Below are 13,279 nucleotides of genomic sequence, written 5' to 3'. Positions count from 1 at the left end.
TTTCTACCAAACAGTTCTAGTTTGGTTTCATCAGACCATATGACATTCTCCCAATACTCTTCTGGATAATCCAAATGCTCTCTAGCAAACTTCAGATGGGCCCGGACATGTACTGGCTTAAGGAGGGGGACATTTCTGGTATTGCAGGATCTGAGTCCCTGGCGGTGTAGTGTGTTACTGATGGTAGCCTTTGTTACGGTGGTCCCAGCTCTGTGCAGCTCATTCACTAGGTCCCCCCGTGTGGTTCTGGGATTTTTGTGATCATTTTGACTCCACGGGGTGAGATCTTGCGTGGAGCCCCAGATCGAGGGAGATTATCAGTGGTCTTGTATGTCTTCCAGTTTCTTATTATTGCCCCCACAGTAGATTCCATCACACCAAGCTGCTTGCCTATTGCAGATTCAGTCTTCCCAGCCTGGTGCAGGGCGACAGTTTTGTTTCTGGTGTCCTCCTACAGCTCTTTGGTCTTCACCATAGTGGAGTTTGGAGTGTGACTGTGTGAGGTTGTGGACAGGTGTCTTTTATAAACAGGTGCCATTACTACAGGTAGTGGAGCCTCTTACAGAAGAAGTTACAGGTCTGTGAGAGCCAGAAATCTTGCATGTTTTTAGGTGACCAAATACTTATTTTCCACCATAATTTGCAAAATAAATCTTCCCAAATCAGACAAGGTGATTTTCTGGATTTGTTTTCTCATTTTGTCATATACACTGTGTGCAGAATTATTAGGCAAATGAGTATTTTGATCACATCATCCTTTTCATACATGTTGTCCTACTCCAGGGCTGTATAGGCTTGAAAGCCAACTGCCAATTATGTAAATCAGGTGATTTACATCTCTGTAATGAGGAGGGGTGTGGTCTAATGACATCAACACCCTACTATATAAGGTGTGCTTAATTATTAGGCAACTTCCTTTCCTTTGGCAAAATGGGTCAGGAGAGATTTGACGGACTCTGAAAAGTCAAAAATTGTGAGATGTCTTGCAGAGGGATGCAGCAGTCTTGAAATTGCCAAACTTTTGAAGCGTGATTACCGAACAATCAAGCGTTTCATGGCAAATAGCCAACAGGGTCGCAAGAAGCGTGTTGATAAAAAAAGGCGCAAAATAACTGCCCATGAATTGAGGAAAATTAAGCGTGAAGCTACCAAGATGCCATTTGCCACCAGTTTTGCCATATTTCAGAGCTGCAACGTTACTGGGGTATCAAAAAGCACAAGGTGTGCCATACTCAGGGACATGGCCAAGGTAACGAAGGCTGAAAAACGACCACCTTTCAACAAGAAACATAAGATAAAACGTCAAGACTGGGCCAAGAAATATCTGAAGACTGATTTGTCTAAGGTTTTATGAGAGTGACTCTTGATGACTCTTGATGGGCCAGATGGATGGGCCTGAGGCTGGATCAGTAATGGGCAGAGAGCTCCACTCCGACTCAGAGGCCAGCAAGGTGCAGGTGGGGTACTGGTATGGGCTGGTATCATCAGAGATGAACTTGTGGGACCTTTTCGGGTTGGGGATTGAGTGAAGCTCAACTCCCAGACCTACTGCCAGTTTCTGGAAGATACCTTCAAGCAGTGGTACAGGAAGAAGTCAGTATCATTCAAGAAAAACATGATTTTCATGCAGGACAATACTCCATCACATGCATCCAAATACTCCACAGCGTGGCTGCCCAGTAAAGGTCTAAAAGAAGAAAAAATAATGACATGGCCCCCTTGTTCACCTGATCTGAACCCCATAGAGAACCTGTGGTCCCTCATAAAATGTGAGATCTACAGGGAGGGAAAACAGTACACCTCTCCGAACAGTGTCTGGGAGGCTGTGGTGGCTGCGGCACATTGCAATGTGGATCGTAAACGGATCAAGCAACTGACAGAATCTATGGATGGAAGGAAGGTGAGCGTCATCGGAAAGAAAGGTGAAAGATATATACTGGTCACTGATTTTTTTTGTTTTTGAATGTCAGAAATGTTTATTTCTACATTTTGTGTTGTTCTATTGGTTTACCTGGTGAAAATAAACAAGTGAGATGGGTAGATATTTGGTTTTTATTAAGTTGCCTAATAATTCTGCACAGTAATAGTGACCTGCACAAGCAGATATCCTCCTAAGATAGCCAAATCTAAAAAAAAACCCACTCCAACTTCCAAAAATATTACTCTTTGATATTTATGAGTCTTTTGGGTTGATTGAGACCATAGTTGTTATTCAATAATAAAAAGAATCCTCTCAAATACAACTTGCCTAATAATTCTGCACGCAGTGTGTGTGTGTATATGTACATATATATTGCGATGTTTACAAAATTGTTTTAAATTTTACAGATAAGGCATCCCGACCTAAATCAGTGACCCGGATCCCGGAATCCAGGGAACAGCTCCTAATGTGTAAGAAAGCTATAATATAATAGTCAGATCCCAGATCCAAAACGGAAATCCACTGCACAACATTACAAACTTCAGGGGGCAAAATCACTACAGGCAGCAGAAGGGTGAAAATAATGATACACCTGTGTATGTTATAGTGATACATCAGTGTATCGAGGGCAGATATGTAATGACATATCAGTATATGGAGAGCAGATATGTAATAATGATATATCAGTATATGGAGAGCAGAAATGTAATAATGATATATCAGTATATGGAGAGCAGATATGTAATAATGATATATCAGTATATGGAGAGCAGATATGTAATAATGATATATCAGTATATGGAGAGCAGAAATGTAATAATGATATATCAGTATATGGAGTGCAGATATGTAATAATTATATATCAGTATATGGAGAGCAGATATGTAATAATGATATATCAGTATATGGAGAGCAGATATGTAATAATGACATATCAGGATATGGAGAGCAGATATGTAATAATGACATATCAGTATGCGGAGAGCAGATATGTAATAATGATATATCAGTATATGGAGAGCAGAAATGTAATAATGATATATCAGTATATGGAGTGCAGATATGTAATAATTATATATCAGTATATGGAGAGCAGATATGTAATAATGATATATCAGTATATGGAGAGCAGATATGTAATAATGACATATCAGGATATGGAGAGCAGATATGTAATAATGACATATCAGTATGCGGAGAGCAGATATGTAATAATGACATATCAGGATATGGAGAGCAGATATGTAATAATGATATATCAGTATATCGAGGGCAGATATGTAATAATGACATATCAGTATACGGAGAGCAGATATGTAATAATGATATATCAGTATATGGAGAGCAGATATGTAATAATGATATATCAGTATATGGAGAGCAGATATGTAATAATGATATATCAGTATATGGAGAGCAGATATGTAATAATTATATATCAGCATATGGAGAGCAGATATGTAATAATGATATATCAGTATATGGAGAGCAGATATGTAATAATGACATATCAGGATATGGAGAGCAGATATGTAATAATGATATATCAGTATATGGAGAGCAGATATGTAATAATGATATATCAGTATATGGAGAGCAGATATGTAATAATGATATATCAGTATATGGAGAGCAGATATGTAATAATTATATATCAGCATATGGAGAGCAGATATGTAATAATGATATATCAGCATATGGAGAACAGATATGTAATGATATATCAGTAAACGGCGAGCAGATATGCAATAATGATATATCAATAATGATATATCAGCTTGTGGAGAGCAGATATGTAATAATGATATATCAGCATATGGAGAACAGATATGTAATAATGATATATCAGTATATGGAGGGCAGATATGTAATGATAAATCAGTATACGGAGAGCAGATATGTAATAATGATATATCAGCATATGGAGAACAGATATGTAATAATGATATCTCAGCATATGGAGAGCAGATATGTAATAATGATATATCACTGTATGGAGTGCAGATATGTAATAATGACATCAGTATATGGATAGCAGATATGTAATAATGACATCAGTTTATGGAGAGCATAATGATATCAGTATATGGAGAGCAGATACGTAATAATGATATCAGTATATGGAGAGCAGATATGTAATAATGATATATCAGCATATGGAGAACAGATAGGTTATAATGACATCAGTATATGGAGAGCAGATATGTAATAATGATATATCAGTATATGGAGAGCAGATATGTAATGATATATCAGTATATGTAGAGGAGTTATGTAATAATGATATATCAGATAACATGTAGAGCAGATATGTAATAATTATTAGTGATGAGCGAGCATACTTGGTAATGCTCTTTACTCACCCGAGCATCGCTGTGCTCATGGTACTTGGCGATCACTTTCGTGTTTGCTCAGCGGGAGCTCGAGTCTCCACCCTGCATGTTTGGCGCTCTTGAGACAGCCAATCAACATGCAGAGATTGTCTGCCACGCACTGTAATGCCGCAGCCATCTTGGTTGTGGTCTGGTAGTGATTGGCTGGCCGCACAGCGTCATCAGGTCTATAAGAGACTGGATGCCGCCCTGCTCGCCGCATTCAGCTCCGGAATCAGACTGTAGAGAGAGCTGCTGCTGAGATAGGGTCAGATTTGGGAGTTTATCAGTTAGTGTGGGTATACCATCCTAGAATCCACAAATCCAGCTAAACCAACAGTCCTTCTAGGGACAAATTACGGAGTATATAGATTGCAGTGCTAGGTAGGCAGGGAGTGTATGTGGCTCTATACATATCAGTGCAAGGCAAGCAGGCACTGTATGGGGGGTATAAAGATATCATTGCATACATCAAGAGGGTCCATGCCATTACTGTCTGCTGCTGCCTATTACATATATACCTAGCTCCAGGTATCAGTGGCTTTGCATCTTAATCCTGATTATTTTATTCCAAAGCAATCCAGAGTTCCCTTTTTTTCTCTATTTCCTTGTTGACACTGCAGACTACAGCCAGATCCTTTTCATAGTACGGCATGAAAATCCAGCAATTTTAAATGGATTTGCCCGTCCCAGCCATCACATCTGAGTGCGCAGAAAATTCTGCCATTTTTTGTGGTACTGTAGAATTCTTTTGGAGTGTCTTATACAATTTTTTTGACACCATTTTGCAGCCAAAAAAATATTTAGCTACAGGGCAGATATTTTAAACTGGGTTTTGTCCGCCACATGGATCACATATCATTACGCTCAAAATTGTGCCATTTCAGGCCTCCATAGAATTTTTTTGTTGTGTCATAGCCTACTTACTGACAATTTTGCTGGCCCAAAAAAAAAAAATACAGGGCAGATATTTGAAAGTGGGCTATCTCCATCACACGCCTCATCTGTGTCTTACCATAGTTCTATACACTGTTTTGGGGTAAAAAATAAAACATACAGGCCACATATTGAACAGTGTGGTATGTCCGTCAGATGCCTGATCTGTCTGTGGGCTACAAATTGTGGCATTTCAGGCCTCCATTCCACTGTATTTGTTGTGTGTTACCCTAGTTAGTGATACCAATTTGGTAACAAAAAATACATTTTTACCTACAGGGCAGATATTTTAAAGTGTGGTTTTCCCGCACAAGGACCACATAGAAGTTTGCTCCCAGTTCATACATTTGTAGTGAACGTGGAAAATATTGTAGTCCATTTAAAATGGGCAAGGCGCGTGGCAAGGGACGGAGAACTGGACGTGATGGTGATGGTGCATGCAGAGGTTGAGGCCGTGGGCAAGCTGAAATTGTGTCACAACAAACAGCCACATCTTCTCGCATTACCTTCCTGTCCGAATTCACAGGGGACCGCAGAACAGCAAGATTGAAACAAGAGCAGTGTGAAAAGGTTGTTGGTTGGATAGCGTACAATGATTCCAGTCACTTTGCCACCACCAGCACTCTGTGTTCCACATGGTCAAGTCTGAGTAGCCGTGACTCTGGACCACATATTCCTCACCCTGATCCTCCTGCCTCCCGCTATGCTGAGTGCCCTGAGACAACTGATCCCACACTCCGAAGAGCTGTTCACTTTTCCATTTATAGACTCGGGCCTCTCGCCCGGTCCACTTGAAGCGGAGCAAGATGAGATCGCATGTAGTGATGCCGAAATATTTGAGCAGCCACGGTCACACGAAGGCGACGGTGGGAACGTGTCACAACAGGTGGAAATGATGAGACACGATTGCCAGAAAGTCAGTAGGAGGACCAGGGTGCGGAAGTGGAAGCTGAGGTGGTGGATGATATAGTAACTGACCCAACCTGGCAGGAGGACTTGCAGAGTGAGGACAGCAGCACACGGGGAGGGAGGCGTAGCACCCCAATAGGCAGGAAGAAGCAGTGTGGTGGCTGCAGACAGAAGGCGGGCAACCGTTCCACGCAACACCAACACGACGAATGGACGTTGCCAGTCCAAATGATAGATCTTCCCGAGTCTGATTGTTTTTTTAAAGACCGATAACCCCAAAGAGGCCATTTGCACCACCTGCCATGCCCGCATCAGCAGGGGTAGCAAAACTAACAGCCTAACCACCAGCATGATTAGGCACATGGCAGCAAAGCATCCGACTTTGTGGGTCGAACACCAGGCTCCAGGAACAGTGTCTGGGTGACACCACTGCTTCTTCCACTGTTGTGCGTGCAAGCCAATCCCCTGTCCATGGTGCATGCGAAGATGCCTCCTGCACTGCACCTGTGGTTGCCAACACTCAACTAGCAGCATCATCAAGCACATCCACGTCCTTGTCCCAGCGCATCCTTCAGTTGTCCATACCCGAGTGATTGGAACGAAAGCGGAAATACCCAGCCAATGCCCCACAGGCCACAGTACTAAATTCACACATTTCTCATCTGCTTGCACTCGAAATGTTGCCTTTTAGGTTCGTGGAGACAGAAGCTTTCCGCAACCTGATGGCGGCGTCCGTCCCAAGGTACTCGGTCCCCAGGCTCCACTATTTCTCCCGGTGTGCCGTCCCGGCATTACACAAGCACATATCCCACAACATTACCCGTGCCCTGAACAATGCTGTTACTGGGAAAGTCCACCTAACCACAGACAGGTGGACATAAATGCTTCTGGGCAGGGAAGTCACATCTCGCTGACGGCACACTAGGTTAACATAGTGGAAGCCGGGACCCAGAGGGACCTTGGGATGGAACACGTCCTTCCGACGCCGAGGCTGGCGGGCCCTACGTCAATCAGGGTTGCCCCCACAGTCTACAGTTCCTGCACCTCCTCCTCTTCAGCTTCCATCTCTGAAATGACCACATCAGTCACAAGCTGGAAGTACTGCCTCAACCAAGCATCAACAGGCTGTACTGAAGCTAATATGCTTAGGTGACAAACCGCACAATGCTGAAGAGTTGTGGACAGCTCTGAAAGAGCAGACAGATGTGTGGCTGACACAGCTGAACCTACAGCCAGGCATGGTCATGTGTGACAATGGCCGGACCCTGGTGGCGGCTCTGAGGCAAGGTCACACATGTACCATGCCTGGCCCATGTACTTAACCTCGTTGTTCAACGTTTTTTCAAAAGCTACCTGGAGCTGCTGGATCTTCTTGTCAAAGTACACCACCTGTGTGCCCATTTTAGAGAGTCAGCTCCAGGTCCCGCCGTCCTTGCCGTGCTTCAGCAGCGTTTGCAGCTTCCAGCTCACCGACTGGTGTGTGATGTCCCCACGCATTGGAACTCAACACTGCACATGTTGGAAAGGATTTGTGAGCAGAAGAGGGCAGTTGTTGACTATCCGCATCAACAAGGCCGTCAATATTCAGTTCAGACTCCACACATAAGATCTCAGGAGTGGACATGGATGTCAGACATATGTACCATCCTACAAAACTTTGAGGAGTCCACCAAGATGGTGAGTGGCAATGACGCCATAATTAACGTCTCCATCCTGCTTCTCTGTGTTCTGAAACGCTCTCTGCTCACAATGAAAGAGGATACATTGCATGCGGAGCATGATGAGATGGAGCAAGGAACCATACAGGGTGATTACACACAGCCCAGCCTCATGTCATCCCAATGTGGATTGGGTGACAGTGAGAAAGAGGAGGAACAGGAGCTACTTTCATGCGCTATAGATGGTACTACAAGCACAACTGTCATACCGTCTGTTCAGCGTAGATGGCCTGATGACGGAGGAGGAGAGCATGGTCAGTCTCCTCTTGGTGAGGACATGGAAGTCTTGTGTTTTAGCAGTCTGGCACACATGGCTGACTTCATGTTGCGCTGCCTTTCCCGTGACCCTCATATTGTCAAAATTTTGGGTGACAGTCATTACTGGTTGGTGACACTTCTAGACCCACGCTACAAGGAGAACTTTCAATCTCTTCTTCCAGAGGCAGACAGCTGTACTAAAATGGTGCAGTACCAGAGGGCCCTTGTTGCAGAATTATTTAAAAAATTCCCATCTGAAAATGCTGGTGGCATTGGAGGTCCTGGCCTGCCCTGCCGCTAGCGTTCTGTCAGAGCGGGTTATTAGTGCTGCTGGAGGAATTGTAACTGATAAGCGCATCCGTCTGACAACTGACAATGCTGACAGGCTGACTCTTATAAAAAATGAACAAGGGCTGGATTGGGCCAGATGTCTGTACACCACGGAATGATAAAAGTGAAACATAAACTCAAATCCAGTGTCTTTTTTAAGGAAGTGTATTCCCATGCACCTCTTCACACCCACACGTGGGTATACGCTTCCTGATTTTGGCTACTTGCTGTTATCCTCCTCAATATGTACCAAATGATTAATGTGAACTTGGTTTGACTGTGGCCATCCAGTACGTATGTTCAAAGGCTTCTTAGGGTGCATGTAACTTTGGGGCAGGGCAGGCCTTGCATTCAATGAATAAGCAAACATTATGAGAGTACCAATTGAATAATTTTTTTGCATGTGGTCATCCATGACGTCTGTTCAATGCGTTGTTGGGGTGCGTCCAAATTTTGGGCAGCCCTGCCACTCACTGCATACACAATAACAGTATAAGGGACCAAATGTTTAATAATGGGAACAACAAAGCATAGCTGGCTGATGGCTCTCTAAGAATAGTGAGGGCCGACTGCGACTTTCAGAGTCCCTCCTTCATAAATGACTCAGGATGTGTCTGATGATGTGTCACACACCACATGGCCAGCATTTGTCTTGGTTGAAAGCAATGCTAAAGTTGAAAAATGAGTCAAAAAGGTACGTGTGAACATAGCCCAAGTGGTGGAGGAACATTTTTGGTTATTTATTTTGCCTTATATACAAGTCATTATAACAGAATATTATAATGTTTCGTATCATTCCTCAAAAACCTTACGTGATAGGGAAAATCTGAAGTCATTTCTGAAATCAGCATGAAAAAATCTATCAGGAACACTCAAAATTGTCTGCAGGACTGTTAGGGTTGAGTCTCAAGACTCCGTATATCAGATGATTTCCAAATGAAGTGAAGCTTCGATCGGAGCAGACTCCGGAATCTGAATACGGGTTTGTCACCATGGATTCGCGGCTGGTGTATAGCCACCGTCAGGGTCTACCCTACATCATGTTCTGCAGAATTAATTAGTGAATCATTAATTATAGGGATACAGGAAAGATGTATATCTTTGTACCGTGTTAGCCAGTAGATAGAAAAATATTCAGGATTGAGAGTCTCGAAAGCTTGCAATGTATTACCATCTTTTCAGTTAGCCATTAAAAGGTATCAACCACTGAGGACTCTCAATCCTGAATATTTTTCAATTTAATTATAGGGAAGTATTCTAAAATGCCTTAGTCAGCCGGTAACTATCCAGATAACCGTTCTCTTATCATCAGGTGACTCTCATCTTAGAGTCCACCCATCATCATTAGCCTCCATAGTTACTAAGCCGTTATCTGATTATATGCTAATTAGCTGCCTCAATCCACACCATGCTAGGTGGTGACATGGTGTCTATCAGAAGCTAGGAGAAAGGTGTGAGCCACCCAGAAATATGTGCAACTTGTCTTATGTTTCCAACTCCATTATGAGCAAATATTATCTTCAATCAATAAGTACTGTTTTAATACGATTCTAGCTATCAGAGCATAGTGTATAATAGATATCCTCAAGGGTTCGCTAAGTGTGTGTGTTAGTAGGGTCTCTGAATAGTCTGTCAAGACAAAACCTTGGTAACAGTGTTATATATCAGTATATGGAGAGCAGATATGTAATAATGATATATCTGTATATGGAAGACAGATATGTAATAATGATATATCAGTATATGGAGGGCAGATATGTAATAATGATATATCAGTATATGGAGAGCAGATATGTATTAATGATATCTGTATATGGAGAGCAGATATGTAATAATGATATATCAGTATATGGAGGACAGATATGTATTAATGATATCTGTATATGGAGGGCAGGTATGTAATAATGATATATCAGTATATGGAGAGCAGATATGTAATAATGATATATCAGTATATGGAGGACAGATATGTATTAATGATATCAGTATATGGAGGGCAGATATGTAATAATGATATATCAGTATATGGAGAGCAGATATGTAATAATGATATATCAGTATATGGAGAGCAGATATGTAATAATGATATATCAGTATATGGAGGGCAGATATGTAATAATGATATATCAGTATATGGAGAGCAGATATGTATTAATGATATATCAGTATATGGAGAGCAGATATGTAATAATGATATATCTGTATATGGAGAGCAGATATGTAATAATGATATATCAGTATATGGAGGGCAGATATGTATTAATGATATATCAGTATATGGAGGACAGATATGTAATAATGATATATCAGTATATGGAGAGCAGATATGTAATAATGATATATCAGTATATGGAGGACAGATATGTATTAATGATATCTGTATATGGATGGCAGGTATGTAATAATGATATATCAGTATATGGAGGGCAGATATGTAATAATGATATATCAGTATATGGAGAGCAGATATGTAATAATGATATATCTGTATATGGAGGACAGATATGTAATAATGATCTATCAGTATATGGAGGACAGATATGTAATAATGATCTATCAGTATATGGAGGGCAGATATGTAATAATGATATATCAGTATATGGAGGGCAGATTTGTAATAATGATATATCAGTATATGGAGGACAGATATGTAATAATGATATATCAGTATATGGAGGGCAGATACGTAATAATGATATATCAGTATACGGAGAGCAGATATGTAATAATGATCTATCAGTATATGGAGGACAGATATGTAATAATGATCTATCAGTATATGGAGAGGAGATATGTAATAATGATATATCAGTATATGGAGGGCAGATATGTAATAATGATATATCAGTATATGGAGGACAGATATGTAATAATGATATATCAGTATATGGAGAGCAGATATGTAATAATGATATATCAGTATATGGAGGACAGATATGTATTAATGATATCTGTATATGGAGGGCAGGTATGTAATAATGATATATCAGTATATGGAGGGCAGATATGTAATAATATATCTGTATATGGAGGGCAGATATGTAATAATGATATATCAGTATATGGAGAGCAGATATGTAATAATGATATCAGTATATGGAGAGCAGATATGTAATAATGATATATCAGTATTTGGAGGGCAGATATGTAATAATGATATATCAGTATATGGAGGACAGATATGTAATGATATATCAGCATATGGAGGACAGATATGTAATAATGATATATCAGTATACGGAAAGCAGATATGTAATGATATATCAGTATATGGAGGACAGATATGTAATAATGATATATCAGTATATGGAGAGCAGATGTGTAATAATGATCTATCAGTATATGGAGGGCAGATATGTAATAATGATATATCAGTATATGGAGGACAGATATGTAATAATGATATATCAATATATGGAGAGCATATATGTAATAATGATATATCAGTATATGGAGGACAGATATGTATTAATGATAGCTGTATATGGAGGGCAGGTATGTAATAATGATATATCAGTATATGGAGGGCAGATATGTAAACTGTAAAGCGTTGCGGAATATGTTGGCGCTATATAAATAAAGATTATTATTATTATTATTAATGATATATCTGTATATGGAGGGCAGATATGTAATAATGATATATCAGCATATGGAGGGCAGATATGTAATGATATATCAGTATATGGAGAGCAGATATGTAATAATGATATCAGTATATGGAGAGCAGATATGTAATAATGATATATCAGTATATGGAGGGCAGATATGTAAACTGTAAAGCGTTGCGGAATATGTTGGCGCTATATAAATAAAGATTATTATTATTATTATTATTAATGATATATCTGTATATGGAGGGCAGATATGTAATAATGATATATCAGCATATGGAGGGCAGATATGTAATGATATATCAGTATATGGAGAGCAGATATGTAATAATGATATCAGTATATGGAGAGCAGATATGTAATAATGATATATCAGTATATGGAGGGCAGATATGTAATAATGATATATCAGTATATGGAGGACAGATATGTAATAATGATATATCAGTATACGGAAAGCAGATATGTAATAATGATATATCAGTATATGGAGGACAGATATGTAATAATGATATATCAGTATATGGAGAGCAGATGTGTAATAATGATATATCTGTATATGGAGGACAGATATGTAATAATGATATGTCAGCATATGGAGGGCAGATATGTAATAATGATCTATCAGTATATGGAGGACAGATATGTAATAATGATCTATCAGTATATGGAGGACAGATATGTAATAATGATCTATCAGTATATGGAGGGCAGATATGTAATAATGATATATCAGTATATGGAGGGCAGATTTGTAATAATGATATATCAGTATATGGAGGACAGATATGTAATAATGATATATCAGTATATGGAGGACAGATATGTAATAATGATATATCAGTATATGGAGGGCAGATACGTAATAATGATATATCAGTATACGGAGAGCAGATATGTAATAATGATATATCAGTATATGGAGGACAGATATGTAATGATATATCAGTATATGGAGGACAGATATGTAATAATGATATATCAGTATATGGAGGGCAGATATGCAATAATGATATATCAGTATACGGAGGGCAGATATGCAATAATGATATATCAGTATACGGAGGGCAGATATGTAATAATGATATATCAGTATATGGAGAGCAGATATGTAATCATGATATATCCGTATACGGAGAGCAGATACGTAATAATGATATATCAGTATACGGAGAGCAGATACGTAATAATGATATCAGTATACGGAGAGCAGATACGTA

The 13,279-nt window shown here is 39.7% G+C and overlaps 1 protein-coding gene across 2 annotated transcripts in view; it reads left to right on the top strand.

Annotated features, from left to right (window-relative positions):
- Positions 1–13,279, top strand: part of LOC141075581 (E3 ubiquitin/ISG15 ligase TRIM25-like) — a 77,972-nt gene that overhangs the window by 54,134 nt on the left and 10,559 nt on the right. Inside the window, exon 10 of one of the 2 annotated variants that reach the window (XM_073562692.1) lies at positions 2,329–2,391. The exons of the other annotated variant lie outside the window; for it this stretch is intronic. Within the exon in view, the coding sequence (XP_073418793.1) occupies positions 2,329–2,391 (63 nt within the window). The remainder of the gene's footprint in view (positions 1–2,328; positions 2,392–13,279) is intronic. 2 annotated transcript variants of the gene reach the window in all.

Source organism: Dendrobates tinctorius, unplaced genomic scaffold (assembly GCF_039654945.1).
Source record: "Dendrobates tinctorius isolate UK_male_01 unplaced genomic scaffold, ASM3965494v1 ptg000364l, whole genome shotgun sequence".
NCBI classification, from domain to species: domain Eukaryota; kingdom Metazoa; phylum Chordata; class Amphibia; order Anura; family Dendrobatidae; genus Dendrobates; species Dendrobates tinctorius.
This window is presented reverse-complemented; position numbering and strand designations above follow the sequence as displayed.